Raw genomic sequence first — 18244 nt, 5'->3', positions numbered from 1 at the left:
CCCTTAACTCCTTACAACTTCTTAACCCCTCTGCGACAACCTTACGGAACAGAACAGTATCTACTTACTCCAGGGAAGGGAGAATCCATGAAGCACAAAGGAAGGGGCATATGACTGGGCATCTGCTAACACAGTGCCTGCCATTCTCATGGTTTCTATCCATGGAGTGAATTTGCCCTTTGGGAAGACCAAAGAAAGTCAGAGTGCTTCCCACGAAAGCCTCTTCGTATATTAAAAGGGAGCATATTCCTTAAATCTTCTGCAATCTAATTATATCCAGTTTCCCAACGATTCTCTACATAAGATTATCCCGGTAATCTTCCTCTGGGTAGGCTACCACTTGTCAAGTTACCTCTTAAATGTGGTTACACGAATGGAGCATCAGAATCCAAGTGCATCTGACCAGCTTGGAGACAGCGGGATGACTCCCTCCCTTGGTCTCCACGTATTTGCTTAGTTACACAGCTTAAAATTTTCCTCACCTCTTTGAAAATCCCAACATACCCTGAAAACACAGTCAATAAAAAGCCCTGCATGTTTTTGCCCCTGCTGGTGCCTAGGTGTGTGAGCTAAAGTGCTAAAAATCAATTTGCTGAGGACCAGTTGGCTGAAATTCTATTTACCAAATGACTGATGTTATCTTTGCATTCCAAATATTGAACCTACTATTGTCAGGCACTTTTCAAGGCCCTGGAGATAAAGCCATGAACAAAATAGACAAAAATGTCTGTCTGGATGGAAGTAACATTCTTAATATAATGGAATCACGCCAGCCACTTTTGAGTTCTTCTGGTTCCTTTTGAATGTCATTTCAACAATGCTTCAACTGGCATATAGACCTTAATTTGGCATTTCTAGCAATTGGTAAGAAAATCTCATCACTTCCTACCGATATGATTAGCTTGGATCCCTTCACAGAATTTTCATATTAATGGCAATATATAATAGAATCTTTGCTGAAATCGGTGAGTTTGAATGAATAATTGAAAAACAGTTAAATATATCCATGGGAAATTTAAGCCTATGCCCATCAACTTTTCAAAAATTGAGCATTCTACAAAATTCTGCTATGAAGACAGAGTAACAACCAGTCCATTACAGCGTCACAGAAATCACCTATACAAATCTTCCATGTAAATTGTTGTCAACTTTATAAGTAACACTGAAAGATTTGCGTTTAATGGTACATATAGCTTGATGAGTTAATCATTGGGCAAACCGATCATTTGACAAACTGAGTTTTAGCATATTGGTCATTCATTGTCTAACCAATTTTGCCAAACTGATACTTGTTAACCAATTTAAAGCTGTCACTGAGCTATGGTGCCCCAGCCCAAACATGGTACAGAAAAATCAAATTGACTTATTTGACTCAGCCTTTCAATTCTGACCGGTGACTTCTTTCCGAATCCTGACTCTATCACATTACAGTCTTCCCAGGCACTTGTCATCCAGCGATTTGTTCGTCATGCTATGAGAATCCTTATGCAAGCTTTAAAACATAACGTACCAGGGAGAGCAGTGAGTACCATTAGACCCTCATTGAGTTTGTCGATGGCAAATTAGCTAAAAGTTTTTGAGAAACGTCATTCAGCAAGTTATCAATCTACCTAACTTACCTATCACCAGCATCATCGTAAGAATAAAATAATGGTAACTTTTATTGAATGCCTTCCACCTATCAGGTAGGGTGATAGGTGCTTTGCACACATATCTCCTTCAAGCCTCATCCAGATGAGGAAAGTAAGGCTAAAGAGGTGAAGTAAATCACCCAAGGCCATACAGCTACTAAGTAACACACTTTCTTTCCTCTTCCTCTGTCAGTTAGAAGTTTATTGCAACACTAAGCTTTTACATTTAGTCATTGTCTCCTGGATTTATCTTATAGATAAGGCTGCCTGAAAGATGGGAATATTGAAGTCAGCACATATTAACTAAGACATTTAAAGGTACCATGTCTGGGCGCCTGGGTGGCGCAGTCGGTTAAGCGTCCGACTTCAGCCAGGTCACGATCTCGCGGTCTGTGAGTTGGAGCCCCGCGTCGGGCTCTGGGCTGATGGCTCAGAGCCTGGAGCCTGTTTCCGATTCTGTGTCTCCCTCTCTCTCTCTGCCCCTCCCCTGTTCATGCTCTGTCTCTCTCTCTGTCCCAAAAATAAATAAACGTTGAAAAAAAAATTTTTTTTAATAAAAAAAATAAATAAATAAAAATAAAGGTACCATGTCACCTTAACATGTACCTTTCGTTTGGTCAGGTGATTTATCAGAGGATGGGTCAGCTCACCGCCCTCCATCAAGATAGAAGATTCCATCCTAGTTTCTATCTCAAATGTGAACATGTCCCCAAGGTATAAGTAGCCTGGATTTAATCCTGGCATGACCTTGCCTGCTGGGGCTTCACATCTTAACTGCCAATCTTCGATTGTGACATGTTGATAATAGCACCTAACACAAGGGCCTATGGCAAGGATTTAATGAGGTAATATCTGAGGAGTGTATTGCTCCATGCTGGGCCCACGGTAGATGATAAAGGTTAGTTCTCTGTTCTTCCAGCTACTCGGGTCTGAGTGACTGCAGGGCTACTTGAAATATCTATCACCATGAAGCAGAGAAGCATAATGAGAGTTAAATCCATTAATATATATTTATCTAGAAATTCTGTTCCGTCATGACTAAACTTACTGTAATACCTATGTCATCCAAAATTAATTCTCACTGTACTTTAAGTTAACATTAGTAACTAATTCTGTCAGATCTGACTCAGGAATGTTTTCTGGCATGACATCCTGGTGCCTTGGTCTTCAGTCAAAGAAGAAAAGCTCTCCTCTGGCGCAAACGACTACGAGAACGAAAGCTGGGCAGAACACAGAAATTCACTGATGAATAAGGTGATAAGAGAAGAATGAGGATCTTTTTTTCTGTCTTCGTGACAGATCCTCAAGGCAATTTGCCAACCATACCACACAGGAGAGAGGGGGGGAAAGGCACAATCATCTATTCGATGATTGAATACAAAGAAAATTCACTTCTATTGACTTCAAGCACAGGCTACTTAAAAGCTTCTCGGGGCAGTTTATCCAGGAGTACACTTTGATCTGTGAAACAGATGTGCTTATGAAATGTTGCATGTTACCTGAAAATAGTTTGAAATGCCCAAGAAGAAGTCATTATATAAAATAATCCCTCTTGAAGAATTCCTAGTAAAACTAACAACAGTGATGGAATGTATTCTCTCTGTACTTTGCATTTTCACCTACTGGAAAAGTTTATAATGTAGAGCAGTAGTATAAAGGACAATGCAATGTTACTTATGATGAAACCAAAGATTCCTTCTGTGTTGCTATACAATGCCTGCCAACATGCAATTCTGGAGCCCTATCAGAATCTCATCTCGCTTTACAAGCCAAATGCAAATTTTGCAACATGAGGCGAACCAGACAAATATAAACCTAATTTCTTCAGCCTTCTGTGATGGCTTCTTACCTGGTTTTTCTCTTGCGTACCCTGACTCTAAAGTCAGGTTGAGTTCCCCCTCCCCCACCATGGTGGAATCAATGTATTATAATACCTAAAAAGGTTTTTGAACTCAGGTCTTTACTCAAGAAGGACTGAATAAAGAATGTGCCAATAATGAGAACTGTACTCAATTTAAGGCAAGATCATAGGGATATGCAGAGAGCTGTGGAATAAGATTGGGGTTCCTCCTCTCAATGGTCCTGTTGATAACTCTTGACCCATGTAGCTAAGGGAATAGTTAGGACCACTGCCTGCTTAGGTGATCTGCACATCACAAATGCCTACCAAATGTTCCTGGAAACCATCAGTGAGGATCCCTTTATGTATCCTACCCAGTCTCCCTTGTGATGCCTCCATCTTTCTTTAAGGTCCTTTTGAAATACACGAGTTAATATTAATAAACTTTTAAAAAAAGAGTATCGGACGCATTGTAAGCTTCTTGTAAGTATAGTTAAATACAAACAAGTAAATAAAATATTACTCGCTTTAAAAATTTAGTAGCAAGGTACTTGAATCTTGGTACTTGATTTCTATGCAAGGGTTCGATTTGCTTGCCCCCAACATGTGCTGCAAGATACCATCTGCTAATTTTCTTGTCAGCGAGAGGGGACAAAGGTGAGATATCATCGCTCACCCTATATCTAGTCAGATTCCCTATTTTGCATCCGGGTTTTCATTTCCATTCAAGTTCTCTCTGTGGCAACCAATGGAATGTTTTCAACCTCCTTTGTCGGGATAAGGCATGTCAAGCTTCAGAGATGCTCCATGATAGCACAGAGGGTTCTGGATGAGTCCTTCTGTGCCCCATATCCTGTGAGCTCCACATGGGCTCAGGCAGTTGAGAGAACCTGTAACGCTGAAGAAGCCACCCACGTTCCTGAGGTTATTCTCCCTAAATGTCACTTCCTGAAGAAGGGAGAGGACGAACACATCAAAGAATGGAACAATACTGGAGCAAAGCCCGGTTTTCTTCTTCCCTGCCCTTTTCCTGCTGCAATGTATCTAAAAGTTGAGCTTCAAACAATTAAGGTATGAGGGTACACGCTCACTGGTGTTAGTAAGCACGCCTGTTATTGGTTAAGTACTCTGGTCCTAGGTTCTAAAGTCCTTGAAATAAACCAATGAAGTCAAAGTTAAAAAAACCAAATCACAGATTTTCATTCCTATTTTTAACCAAATACATTTGAGTGAAACTACTCAATTTAATGGTGCCAAGAAGTTACCCAGAGGTCACCCGTAGTATTGTGAAGAAAATAAAATCTAAGGCACAGTTTGATGTCTTCTCACTAATATTTGTTTGATATGAATCACAGTTTACCGTAATAGTTGCCTTCTCCATGGTCGTCCCTAGACTACTTTTTTCTAACTCAGAGCCCTTATTTCTGAGCAGACCTCTGCTGGGACTGGTATGTTCTACTAGGGTCGCTCCAGAGCTTCTGGCCACCCTGGCTGTTGACTTCTCTCTGGGTCCTCCTCCTAGATTCTTCCACTTCTCTGTATGCTCATCAAACCCAGAGTAAATGACTTTTTTTTTTTTTTGCCTTTTTAAATTTCTTTATCACCTAAGAGAATTCTGTAACATATTCCAAAACAACTGGACTTAAAACTGCTTTCAAAAAGACTGCCCAGGGGGCGCCTGGGTGGCGCAGTCGGTTAAGCGTCCGACTTCAGCCGGGTCACGATCTCGCCGTCCGTGAGTTCGAGCCCCGAGTCAGGCTCTGGGCTGACGGCTCGGAGCCTGGAGCCTGTTTCCGATTCTGTGTCTCCCTCTCACTCTGCCCCTCCCCCGTTCATGCTCTGTCTCTCTCTGTCCCAAAAATAAATAAACGTTGAAAAAAAAAAATTAAAAAAAAAAAAAAAGACTGCCCAGGGGTGCCTGGGTGGCTGTCAGTTAAGCATCCGACTTCGGCTCAGGTCATGATCTCACAGTTCATGAGTTCAAGACCCGCTTTGGGCTCTGTGCTGACAGCTCAGAGCCTGGAGACTGCTTGGATTATGTCTCTCTCTCTCTCTCTCTCTCTCTTTCTCTGCCCCTCCCCTGCTCCCATTCTGTTCCTCTCTCTCTCAAAATTAAATAAACATTAAAAAATTAAAAAAAAAAAAGGACTGCCCAGATTTTCACTTATGTATAAGCCCTTATGTGGAAGAAATTCATGTAGAAAATGCAATGTTTCCCTCCCTCTCTGTTTTTCTTATTTTTCCTTTCCTTCCCCTGTGTTCATCTGTTATATTTCTCAAATTCCACATATGAGTGAAATCATATAAGAGACTCTTAAATACTGAGAACAAACTCAGGGTTGCTGGAAGGAGGGTGGGTGGGGGGTGGGTTAAATAGGTGATAGGCATTAAGAAGGGCACTTTTCAGGATGAGCACTGGGTGTCATATGTAAGAGATGAATCACCGGGTTCTACTCCTGAAGCCAAGACTGCACTGCATGTTAAATAACTTGAATTTAAATTTTAAAAAAAGAGAGGGAAAAAAAAGAAAACGCAATGTTATAAAAACAGATTAGAACCCCCTTTGAGTGGTGCTTACTACGTATGGGAGAAAGCATAGACATTATATGCCTACTGCCCCTACAGGAAAAGGGCATGCAAACGTGCAAAGATGTATCTGAAAAGCCAGTCTCTCAAAGGCTTTAGTTTTCTGGGTTTGCCTACATTGTATCATCTTGGAGACTGATACGTGAGCCGAGAGGTAAAAAGACTTGCTGGGGGAAACAGGAAAATAGGGTTAACTATGAAGTTGTGAGTTTGGGACTTTTACTTTTCTTCTCTTTCATTGAAGAAGACAAAGGAATGTGCCTTCATAGGAAAACTTAGTGGGGTAATGAACTTAAATCCCCCACAGCTCTCTCTGTCCTGCCATGATGTAAGAGAAAGGCTGCAGGGGGTGGAGCCAGAGGGAGCAGAGCAGAGGAAGGTTAGTGGAAAGAGAGAAACAGAAGGTGAAGGGCCAGAGGAGTTTGAAAGGAGGCAGAAGAACAAAGCAAGAAAAGGGAGAGAAGGCGAGGGGCCAGAAGCCAAGCGGGGACGGAGCCGCACCTAAAATACACCAAATGTCTCCAATTCAAGCTCTGAAAATAAGACCATGAAGGAAGCACTTTAAAAGGCAACAAGGTTCTCTTCAATACAGGGGCAAATGAGGAGAGAAGAGGAGCTGAGAACAAGGGTCTCGGAAGACAGAGAGAGGAAGGAGAGCGCCAAACCTCACCTCCTAATCATTCTGCCTGAGGTGCTGAAAGCATTTCTTTATAAAGTGTGAAGTTTCAGCTGAATCCAAATTCCAGGCATTGGAGACAGCGCCAGGGGCTGCTTATGAGAAACAGAATCTCTTTTTTTCCTAAAATGAAGAAAATTCTCTTTTCCTATGAGGTCGTCTCTATCTTGAACCGCCTAGACTCTTCTTCCATTCCATTACTGGATGACACTGTCCTAACGGGAAAGACGAGGTCAGGCCTGATGGATAGTGAAACAAAGTCTGTCAGAGACCCTAACCCACTAATCCCGGCCAACAGCTCACATCTGTAAGCTCTGCCCCGGGAGTCACAGACACCCATGGCCACCCTCTTCTCCACCATAAAGCTGTACAGAATGCCTCCATGAGATGATAGGGTTTGAAAATGGTACAACGTGTATTTCCCCAACCATGGAGGAAAAGAGGTTATTTAATCAAGAGGTATATTTAATGTGGTCCTGCCATGATTGATGACCGCTTGAAGAAAACAGAGCTAGATTCCTACCTCACTCCATATACAAAAATGAATGCCACACGGACATAAGTGTGATAGGAGAACATTGAGAACTTATTTTAGCATTGAGAAAAACTTCTGCACTAAGATTAAAAAACCCAGAAGCTACAAAAAATGATAGGTGTATTTGACTATCTAAACATTACAACTCTTGTATTAAAAAATACCTCAAAGAGTAGGGACACTCATGGATGCCAGTGATTTTTAGATAATCACACAATGAATTCAGGTAAAATAATCACTCAAAATGGCGGCATTGGGTCTGATGTCCTGACACTTTAAGTATAGAGTAAAACACCATTGAAAACAAGTAGGCTCCATACTTCCCGCCAGTGCCTGGGTCTGGCCACCTGTCTCAGGATCTCTCACTCTCTGATTTTCATGGTTGGCTTTAGTGACAGGCACAGGGTTTACTGGAAGGCCACAAATACTGTTAGAGTGCTTAGAACATATCTCTCCATCCATGTTTTAAGAATCTCAAAAATGCTCAGAATATAATGAGAGTTCACATGTGCGTGAATTATTTGTGCAATGAAAGAGGAAGGGGTAAAGGCAGAAGTACTTTCCCTCCAAATAGCTGCGATCATATTACACTGTTGTGTTATTTTTTTTCTGAGAATACATTTATTGGTTTCAAAAATATAAACTACTTTACGAAAATATCCTTTATAAGAATAAGGAAATAAGCAAAAATGAAAAACCACACGGCAACTATCTCTGACGCCCCCTCCTCCACTTTAGAAGTGAGCAAAATGAGAAGAACAGAAACACAACCTTGCAAAGGGACTCATTGGAGTTTTTCAGTTTTTTTTTTTTTTAATAAAATGGCATCTATTGCTGAAAGCATTATGGCCTTTGTTATGCTACATAATACTGATATAAAATGTGAATAGTACAAAGTTCCTCATATATAATATACGGTTTTAATATATTACATTTGTTTCTACATAAACAGACTATAAATATATGTGCCACAGCATGTTTTACAGTCATGGTTCCAGCATCTCACACTATGATACCAAATGAAAAATACATTTTCTTTTTTAAAAAGGAAAGAACAAGGGCAGAAACCAGTAGAAATAGCTTTACATGTTAGAAGCCTAAATAATACAAGAGATGGGGTTAAACCTTTGGTGATAAAATAATTTTGAAATCTGGCTAACAGTCATTCAGAGAGTGAACAAACCAAATCAGCTTTGACTAGAGTGTAGAGGCCAAATTACTAAAATGCTGACCGATCAGGGGTGCGAAGAGAGGGAAGGGTCAGGGAGGGGAGAAGGAACAAAAGAGTAAAATCCTTCCTGAAGCTTTGACACCACAGCTTGATACGGAACCTACTGCATTCAGGCTCAGACATATCGCATCAGGACAGATAGGTGGGTATTCATCCAGAAGAAACCAGAAGCTGGCTTATACAGTCAGAACGCTTCCACACGACAGGGAGCCTCCGTCTGAATGTCCTTTCTTTGTGGCATTCTGAATAAAGGATCGGCCTGGGAGACAAGGAGCCAGAGCTGCGTCATTTCCTTCCTGGAGCTCGGCCAGGAGACACGTAAGAGTCCGGAAGGAACTCTCATTAGGAGTCGGAAACAGCCCAAGGAGCTCTCATTTAGCCCAACGGGGAAGAGCACGCAACCTTCTAAAACCAGTAACCTCGTCTGAAGCCTTTACATTTCCTAACAGACCCCGTGCCCACCTCCACCAGGGCCGACACAATGCATCTGAAAGCTCCGGTCCGCTCTCAGAGCAAGCCAACATCTTCCTTTCTGCCAACCCAAACCCCACACGTAAGACTTGGCTGAGGACCCATACGTGTCCCAAACAGAGCTTCTCGGACGGACTCAGCCCTCAAGATCTTTCCCATCTTCAACACCTAAAGCACTCGCATCACCTGGTTTATCTTCTGGTTTTACAGAGACGGGTCCTGCCACTTCATGAAAGATGCAGCCACTCCTTGAACTCCTTTTGTTATAACCCACGGAGAGACCCAGAGTAAGAGGCATCGGACATGCTTTCTCAACACATAAACAGAAAGTCAACACTGGGAGAAAACACAAACACATTCTTGAGTCACAAACATCTTCTTAGGAAATGCCTAGGGGACTGGCTCCCTGCAGTCTGAGGTCCTTTTTTAGGAAATGAAAATCAAATGTGGCTACTTCCTGGTGGTGGAAAGAACAACACTTGAAGATCTGAGCAGCACCTCTCATGTGATTTCCAGGAGTGGGGGACGTGGGTGCCTCCTTTTAAACAGGAGGAGAGCCCAACGCGGGTCCAGAGTCAGGCTGGAGAATCTGGGCTGCACTGCCAGCTTGTGGTCCAATCTCCACCAGCTTTAAAAGTTCTGCCTCCTCGCTGGAGTACACAGTGGTGTCTGTGTCGTCCGAGTGATACCCGGACTGGTAGCCACTCGTGTGGTTTGAGCCTTCGGATGCCACGGACTCCTTGCTTTTGCTGGGCATCAGTCCACTGTGGAAGACATGGAAACCAAATGAGTTGGCGGAGAGAAGGCAGTCCTTGCCCCTCGCATCCTAACCCCGTTCTCGACCCCGGGGGGGGGGGCTGTAATCTCCCTGGAGACAAAGACCCCTATCTTTCCCACTTGCTAATCAGCGTATCAGGTTCACTCGGACAATGTCTATTTTCAGGTACTAGCATGAGCTAGTAGTTTCAGATAAGTCCTCCTATTCAGGTCCAAGTCTTTCAAGGCTGCGAGGAGATGAAAGGCAGTTCTCCTGAGTTATGCAAAGGCTCCAACCAACGGAACGTTTTTATGGCCTTGCAGATTGACAGGTTTGTATACAATGATAGGAGCCAAAGGGACTCTTTCATGATGGGAAAGGAAATTGGGAGGTTCTGAAAGTCCACTTCTGTTTTCCTCACACTGTCAATTAGGGATTACAAGGCATGTGCACGGTGTTAATAAAGTTCTTGAGCAACTTTAAACTTGAATACGTCGAAGCGTGTGCGTGCAATCAAGCCAGACTGTCAAAACCTGCTTTTTACTCCTCAAAACCACATTCTTTGGAAGGACTGGGGGCCTGGATCACTCGGCAGCAACTAGAGAATGTTTTCAGTGGCATGGCATCACGACAAACCATAATCATGTCCAAGCCTAAAAGCGTAAAACTTCAGGATTTACATTTTCTCAAACCATTCTGAGGTACGGGTCTTTTCCCCCCTGAATACGTGTTTTACCAAATTATCCGTGTTAAAAACTACCCCAAAAATATTTCATTCACTCTGTGTTCATATATGGTTTGAAAGTTATTTCAAATAACTAGAAATACAATTTCTCTTTCAATCCAACCTCAGTCAAATGAGGTTAATGCCTCAAACAATGGCCTCGTAGTTGGCACATAGTCACTGCTGAATAAACACATTTTAAATCAATGAGTGAAACACATGATTGGTTCGAACAATTTCTTACCTTGGGCCTAAAGCCAACAAAAAATTGCACAGTGGCTCATTTTATTTTTGTTTTCTTTAAGTGAACATCCCTCATAACCCGTAGGTATTCCCATTTTTATAAAATGGTTCTATTACAAGTAGATCAAAGTCTTCTCTACTCTTACCTAGAGTGAGCTCATTCACAAATAGGTAACTGCTCTTCATCTCGCTATTTTTACACAGATTTTCATTGATTTGTTAGGTTAAAAGCAGACACGTCCATTCAAAACAACTACAAATTCCTACAAAACCACACGGGGGAAATCATATTCAAAATGAAATTTTGTATTTTCCCCACAAATTAGCCAATAATAACAATAAGCCAAATAAGCCAGTCAATAATATTTAAGTATCTCAAACAAATAGATACTGGCTTATTTTTTATACATCATACTTTTTTTTTAATTTAATTTAATTTTTTTTCTTTTTTATATACATCATACTTCTAAAGACAGATGCACTCACTTATGTACAGGTTTGAAAATTCTTCGGAGTCCACAAAGATTTTTATCATCTCAATTTGATGGATTGCATCCAATGATCTTTGTTATTTAGCCAGTACCATACAAACCACTGACCATATAAATATAAAAATACCCTGGTATTCATAAATTCTCATAAAAACTGACCAAATATCCTAATGAATTTCAGATTCTTTTTTAGGTATGCCAGATAATTTATTTGTTTGATTAGTTTCAGTTCTTTATTGGTTCAGCTGATGCAAATCTGACTACCTACCAAAGACACAAAAAGGGAAAACTGTCTCTACAAAAAGTCCTAAGTTCCTTCCAAAAATTCCTGTAGAGCTTCGTCTTTTCTATGTGGCTGAGCCTTACCTAAAAGATGGAGCTAATTTGGTTCTGTCTTCCAAGGTTTTCAGCTCTTCTGATGCAAGAACCATACCACTGTCCGTCTGGTTGTCCTTTTTAAGAGACAATGAGATGGCACAATTGATGAGTGTGCACACTGACCAATTAATTAAACTGATTTATTTATTTATTTTTTTAATATTTATTTATTTTTGGGAGACAGAGAGACAGAGTGCAAGCAGGGGTGGGGCAGGGAGAGAGGGAGACACAGAATCCGAAGCAGGCTCCAGGCTCTGAGCTGTCAGCACAGAGCCCGATGCGAGGCTCGAACCCACGAAGCGTGGGACCATGACCTGGGCCGAAGTCAGACGCTTAACCGACTGAGCCACCCAGGAGCTCCAATTAAATTGATTTCTTAACCCATCTATCAGACAATACTCTCCAGGGTTCAACAGAGGGAGGTGAAGACATCATCGCCCGAAAGTGTACAAGCTACAAGGAGCACAACCACTTCCTAGTAGTAAACCCAGGCCCGGAAGAAAAGAATTTAGGAAGAAGCAGCTGAGGAAACCTGTTTCCATCCCTCTTTTCTCAACGATACTATTTACACTTGAGTGGAATTGTGCATGGCGCTAGACTGTCTAGAAACTTGGGCCAGGGACTGTACTTATGTAAAAAGCAAGGGGGGCGCTGATCAGTGCCACCTCCATAATGAGCCCATGACACATACCCTCAAGGACAGCCTTATAATGAGGCCCCAAGACTCTAACGCTTAGGCTAATATTTATCTAGCTAACATTTCATCCTTTGTATTGTTTTTAAGACTATTTTTAAAAGATGTACTTACATCTGGGATTACTTTTACTTCTGGTTCTTCCAACGGGATATCTTCAAATGTTTTTACACTCACGGGCCGGCTCTTTCGCTTACTGTTCTGCAGATACTGACTGCAAAAGAACAAATATTTATATTTTAGTGGTGGTATATTTGGCTGCAGATACCAAAAGTGATACCTAAGTTCATTATCTTTCAACCACAAGTTTAATAGCAACCTTCAAAACATCCTTTGGAAAAAGAAACACAAAACAAAACAAAAATCTTTCTCTGCTAGCGCACATTGAAGGCTTAATTTCCTGTAAAAGCCTATTTAAAAGTATAATATAAGTGAGGGGCCTAGATGAGCTCCCGTTCCTTTGAATCATATTTCTGAGGACCAGGGCTGGACTAAAGACAACATCAGCAAAGCAAGTGATCAACTGCCTTCTGCTTGGCTTCCTGATGGCCTGAGGTTCCTCCACCGGGCTCTCAACACACTGCCGAGTGTTACACATCTTTCTGGCCATCTCCAGAAACGTTTTTCTAGGTAACGCTCACAGAGCAAGAATTCAATGAAAGATGGGCAGAGGAGACACCTGAAGATCTTACTGAATCTCACCTGGGTTCCGGAAAGGACACTGAACCCAGCAGGATCTGGAGACAACCTCCTCCTTCTGCATGTAATTGAGGCTTAGTGCGTAGATGGGATGGCGGGCTGTCTCACAATCCCCTATTTTCAGCCCACAGAATTGTTGGTCTTGGGAAAAGGCAGTGTGGTTTAAGAGTCATGAGATATTGTGTCTATTTCAAAGTCTACCACTGACTACACATACTTGGGAAAGTCGTGAATATTTCTCTGCCTCGGTGGCTCTGCCTCTAAAATGTGTTGGTAATAGCTTTCTCTCCCTCACTCACAAAGATATCTGGAGGACTGATGAGGTGGGTGGCAAATGTTCTCAGAAGGAACGACGCTCTATCAGCCAAAGCTTGTTTTCCTCCTTGAATTCCAAAGGATACCAGCTTCCTTCAGGAGTTCAAAGAATGGGACTTGTCAGACACCATATCACCTGTTTTCTGGGGGTGCTCCTTCCCTACCATGTGGCTTTGGGTGAGTCTTGAGTGATCCTGTTAAGATCACCGACAGCCCAAGTGGAGAGAAAGGAAGTCCATCTGTTTCACAGCAAGGGACAGCAAAATCACTCTTCACGCTCGTCCCTGCATACTGCCCACCCACCCCCCCCCCCCACCAGGCAGGCTCCTGGACATGTTATGTATTCTTTGTGTCTTCTGTGACCAAGTGGAGTGAGGACTTGCTTGAGCCAAAGGAGGAGAATGGAAATCGAGTCTCCCTCCCCTGCCCCAGGAGGCTGGTTCCTCCCCTTACGGAGGGAAGAGAATGAGGTTCACCAGTGACATCTTCCCTCAGGAAACTCCACCTAAAGGAGGACCTAATAAATAAGGAGAGAGAGAAAAGCCCACCTCTCCTGAGTCCAGTCCGCACTATTGCCAAAAACTATTGGTACCATATAGTTAATCATTCATTTGCTCATTCCCTGATCCAGGAATCCTTTACTGAGAATCTACCACATGCCAGGCACTGTGCTAAAATGCTCCTCAACTGTTATCTCATAACAGTATAAATGGTACCTGTCAGGGGTGGGTATTATTATCCCAAGTTCAGATGAGGAAACCGAAGCATCAAAAGGTTAAGGAACTTGTCCAAAATCACAAAACTAAAATATCTGGATTATTATTTTGAGGGTTATAAGCAGCCACTGAAAGATTTGAAGCCTGAGACTAACAAAGTCAGATGCGCCCTTTAGAAAGATGGCTCTGGGTACAGGAAGGTGAAAACAGAGGCCATGAGACCAATTAGGGGGCTCTTTTCCACGTATCTAGGAGAAAGTAGGGCAGCCTAAGAAAGGTGATGCCGACAGGGTTTGGAGAAGTAGACATATCCCAGAGATATTCAGGATATAGAATCAACTAGAGAGGGTAAGCTTGGGCAATAATGCAGCTGTCTTGGAAAAAAGTCGAGGAAGCTGAGACTTAGGGAGGAAATGGCTAGAATTGGGATATGAAATTGGCCTTCAGATTCTAAAGCCCATTGTTTCGTTTTGTTTTGCTACCCTACTCCACACTGACTCCCTTGGAAAAGTAGCAGGAAGGAAAAAGTAGAAAAGAACAATGGACGTGATTGTTCGAGTCTTTGTTGAGCACCTACTATGTGCACAGCACTGCTCTCTCCCACGCACCCACTGACCACGCGGTGGGAACAGGGCGGGGGAGCGGACAGAGAGAAGGTGGAGAAAGGACAGTTTCATTTCAAGCAATCTGATCTCACAGCCAAATTCAGGAACATCTAGCCAGGAGGCAGTCCCAGACATCAATCCACAGGAGCGCTTAATCATCACCAGCAATTAACCAAAATGAAGAAAAATGGTATGTGCCAAAACCTTTCTCTGGGAGAGAAAAGAAATCTTTGATAAGCTGCTTGGAGTAGGAGGTGAAACTCCCTGGGGAAATGATGGAGCAAGCACAGATGGTCCCCAAACTGCCCTCATGGAAAGATGAGTCCAATTAATATGTGTTTTCTTGCAGAAGGCATGCAAACTTGGGGCCAGAGCTGATCCACACGGGAAATTAGAGGCAAAGCTGAGTCTAGACACCAGCGATCCGTCCCACTCCCCCCTCCCCCACACACCTCTCAGCCTCTTCCCCAAATAAATGTTGAACAAATATTTTTAAATAATTTAAAGGGGCCACGGATCAGGAGGTCGGTGCCCACAGCAGTGCCTCTGTCCAGCTCTATTTATAATGCAAGGAGACTGAAAACTATAAAGAGGAAACGAATGAGAAAGACTCCTCAGCTTTCCGACCTGACTGGAAATGTGAAAAAGGAGAGAGAACAAGTCCGCCGAGAAGCACCCCAGCCTCATCTCTGGTCTTCCCCCAGGGAAGCAGAACCCAAAGAGAGCCTCAGCATGAGGTGTGCCATGTGCAGATGCCTCCATTCTGGGTTTCTTTTAACCCCGATGATTCGACTGTGACTGTGGAGTCTTGTTTTTACAAAAGGAAAAAAGGTGGAGGCAGCTGAGAGGGGGTGCAGACAAAAGATTCCAATTTCCATTTTATTTTTCAAATTATGGCTGGCTAAAAGAGAAACTGGACTGGAAAAGACCAATTCGAAAATCACAGACAGAAAATAGGAGCCAGGCCTATGCTCAGAGTGTGGTGTCACATTTGTCCATGCTTCTGGGGATAAGTGTTAGCAGCCCTGACTTAGATCCGGCATTGCGTTCGGCACTTCCATTACACCAACATGACCTCATCGACTCTTGGCACCATATGCAAAGCGTCCAAGCGAGCCAAGAGGCTGACGGCTCAGGTCCTCACTCCACCTGGTCACAAAAAACCCAAGGAATATGGCTGATGATCAAATGGCTTTCTGATCGGGCAGAAGGCAGTGATGTTGCAGGAATAACTACCACCCCCAGAAGGCCAGCCAAGCTTGAACTAGAGGGTTTTGGTGTTGTTTTGTTTTGTTTTTTAAGTTTATTTATTTTGGGGGGGGGGGGAGGCAGGAGGGGCAGAGAGACAGGGAGAAACAGACGGTCTCTCCACGTTGCCAGCACAGAGGGCTCGATCCCATCACCTGTGAGATCGTGACCTGGGCTGAAACCAAGAGTCAGACGCTTAATCGACTGAGCCACCCAAGCTCTTTGAACTAAAGGTTTTTAAGCGTGAGAGTGGAATTACTGGTTTTCAGTTCATTAATTTTTCTGAGGGTCCCACTGGGTGTGGCAGACAATAGGACTCAGACAGGTATCAGAGGAACTGGATTTGTCTGGGAGATGCGATTTTAAGCAGCTTGCTTAATCGCTATCGTGCACTGAGTGCTCTGAGTGCCAGCCACTTAGAAATACAATATACCATGTAATCCTCAAAATAATAATTTTTGAACACCAGTATCTTCACCTGGGTCCCAGTGAAGATGTGTGCCAGGTCACTAAGAGGCATACTTGGGGTCCAACCAGTTCTACCTGCCTCTAAAATCTGGATCTTTAACCACCAAGTTTTCTTTCCACCAAGCGATTGCCCTGAGCCTCACATTCAACATCTACATCAAGAAAAGATCATAGTTTCTACCTTGCCTAACGCTGAGAGTTATCCCGTGAGCAAAATCTGATAATGTAAGGAAAAGTTCTTCGAGAAATGCTGAAAGTTCTTGACACAGATTCAACGGGCAGCTCGCCTGTCAGCTTCTACCCACTCCGGCAGTGTTCCCACCACGCTGTGGGATCCCAAGGGTCAAGGGGTCCAGGGGGCCTCCTCCCCCACCCCCTGGCAGCCTGGCGGACCTAGAGCTCCGCGCCCCTCCCTGCAGCCACAGCACACTCAAGAGGGCAGGCTGGACTGTGCTGTCAGGGGGTCCAGTGACAGGAAGAAAACACCCACAAGAGTGGGAAAAGAAACAAAGCAAAGACACGACGTCCCAGGCTTAGTAAAAGACAATTTGACTATTATATGGCAGAAACCATACCGACTCTTGCCTCATGCACAGGTGCTGGGAGAGAGAAGAAAGGAAGCTGCCTTCAGAACCCCTTTACAAATCAGGCGAGGACTGCAGTGCATGTGTTTCAAATAAGCCCAGAAGTCCCATTATGCAAATAAAATGCTGAAAATCAGACTAGGGAGGGGCTTCGGAAGATGTGCTGTCCAGTCAAATTCAGGACACATCCCCCTGGCAGACTGCACCCTAGCCAGAGAGGCACAAGTGTGTTTTCATATATGCATAAAACTCTTCCTTCCTGAATCTTTCCTAAGCCGTTTAATTCACATTAATAAAAGAGTACATGGGGATAATTTAAATACAGATGTCTATATAAAACTGGCCTCTTTTTCTGGAGATTAACAAACTATGGCATTCCAGCTATTTGCAGCTGCAGGGCTTAGAATTCTAACGGAACAGCTATGGCAGCAATGTGGACCACAGATGGGAAGAAACTCACCTACCCCGGCCCTCTTCAAGGAGCACTTCCCTTTATAGCAGCCTTGGGGCTAAGGTTAAATGTGGAAGTGGGGTGCAGCAGCTTTAGAAAACGCCTTCCTTCCATCCCCTCCCCAAAGAACCTTGACATGCCAGCTCCCCTAGGGGATGTTGACCATATACAGTACCTGATTCCTGCTGTGTTGTCATAATGGAATTTGGGGTCACACACTTCCTCTTCCTCCATACAGGAAACAGGTGAGGTAGGCAGAGAGAGTCCAGAATCCTCTTCCATGCTCAAAGTCTCTGATATCGGGAGAACAATATAGTCTTTGCCATCCTGAAACAACAAACACAGCGATGCTATTGTTATGTCTTCAGCCCCTCAAGAGCCTTTTCATGAGAAACAAAGGCCAAGGGGGCTTCTCGGTTAGCGGGCAGGTCGCTTTCATACCTGAATGCAGAACTTTAAGACAACATTCAAAATGGTTTGTCAAAAACAAAAGGGCACTTGAAAGGGACACGTATATGAAAGTACGGTGAAAGAGATAATGTAAAAACAAGATGAGTAAGGGAGCCACAGAGGACTGTGGTTACAAGGAAGACAAAGCAGGCTGGGGCCATATGCGTAGCGGCAAAGCACGGAGAGCTGAGGAATCATTTCTTCACAAAGCCCTACCTACGCGAGCCAGGTCTTTTAAAGGGCAGATCATCCAATTTTAGCCTCCACATTTCAAGGCAATGGAAAATCTGATGACAGGCTAGAGAAAAGCAATAAATGTGCAGGAAAATGGGTCTTCTGAGAAAAGGTTGCACAATTTAACATTATTTCATCAAGAGAAAGAAATAAAGGGCAATTTGATACCTTTAAACGTTCAAAAGGTTTACTGATAAAAACAGATTTGACCCATTGT

The 18244-nt window shown here is 43.2% G+C and overlaps 1 protein-coding gene across 2 annotated transcripts in view; it reads right to left on the bottom strand.

The window, feature by feature from the left end:
* Positions 1-8052: 8052 nt before the first annotated feature.
* Positions 8053-18244, bottom strand: part of KDR (kinase insert domain receptor) — a 46654-nt gene continuing 36462 nt past the window's right edge. Inside the window, exons 27-30 of one of the 2 annotated variants that reach the window (XM_040483321.1) lie at positions 17519-17670; positions 12372-12471; positions 11552-11637; positions 8053-9734 (exon numbers count right to left, since the gene is read on the bottom strand). In XM_040483321.1, coding sequence (XP_040339255.1) covers positions 9512-9734; positions 11552-11637; positions 12372-12471; positions 17519-17670 — 561 coding nt within the window. In that variant the 3' untranslated portion in view covers positions 8053-9511. Of the gene's footprint in view, positions 9735-9755; positions 10381-11551; positions 11638-12371; positions 12472-17518; positions 17671-18244 lie in introns of those variants that run through there. The other variant, XM_040483315.1, reaches the window with a different exon arrangement.

Source organism: Herpailurus yagouaroundi, unplaced genomic scaffold (genome assembly GCF_014898765.1).
Source record: "Herpailurus yagouaroundi ecotype Mexico unplaced genomic scaffold, PumYag 28, whole genome shotgun sequence".
NCBI classification, from domain to species: domain Eukaryota; kingdom Metazoa; phylum Chordata; class Mammalia; order Carnivora; family Felidae; genus Herpailurus; species Herpailurus yagouaroundi.
The sequence above is the reverse complement of the archived record's forward strand: the minus strand, read 5'-3'. Positions and strand labels throughout refer to the sequence as shown.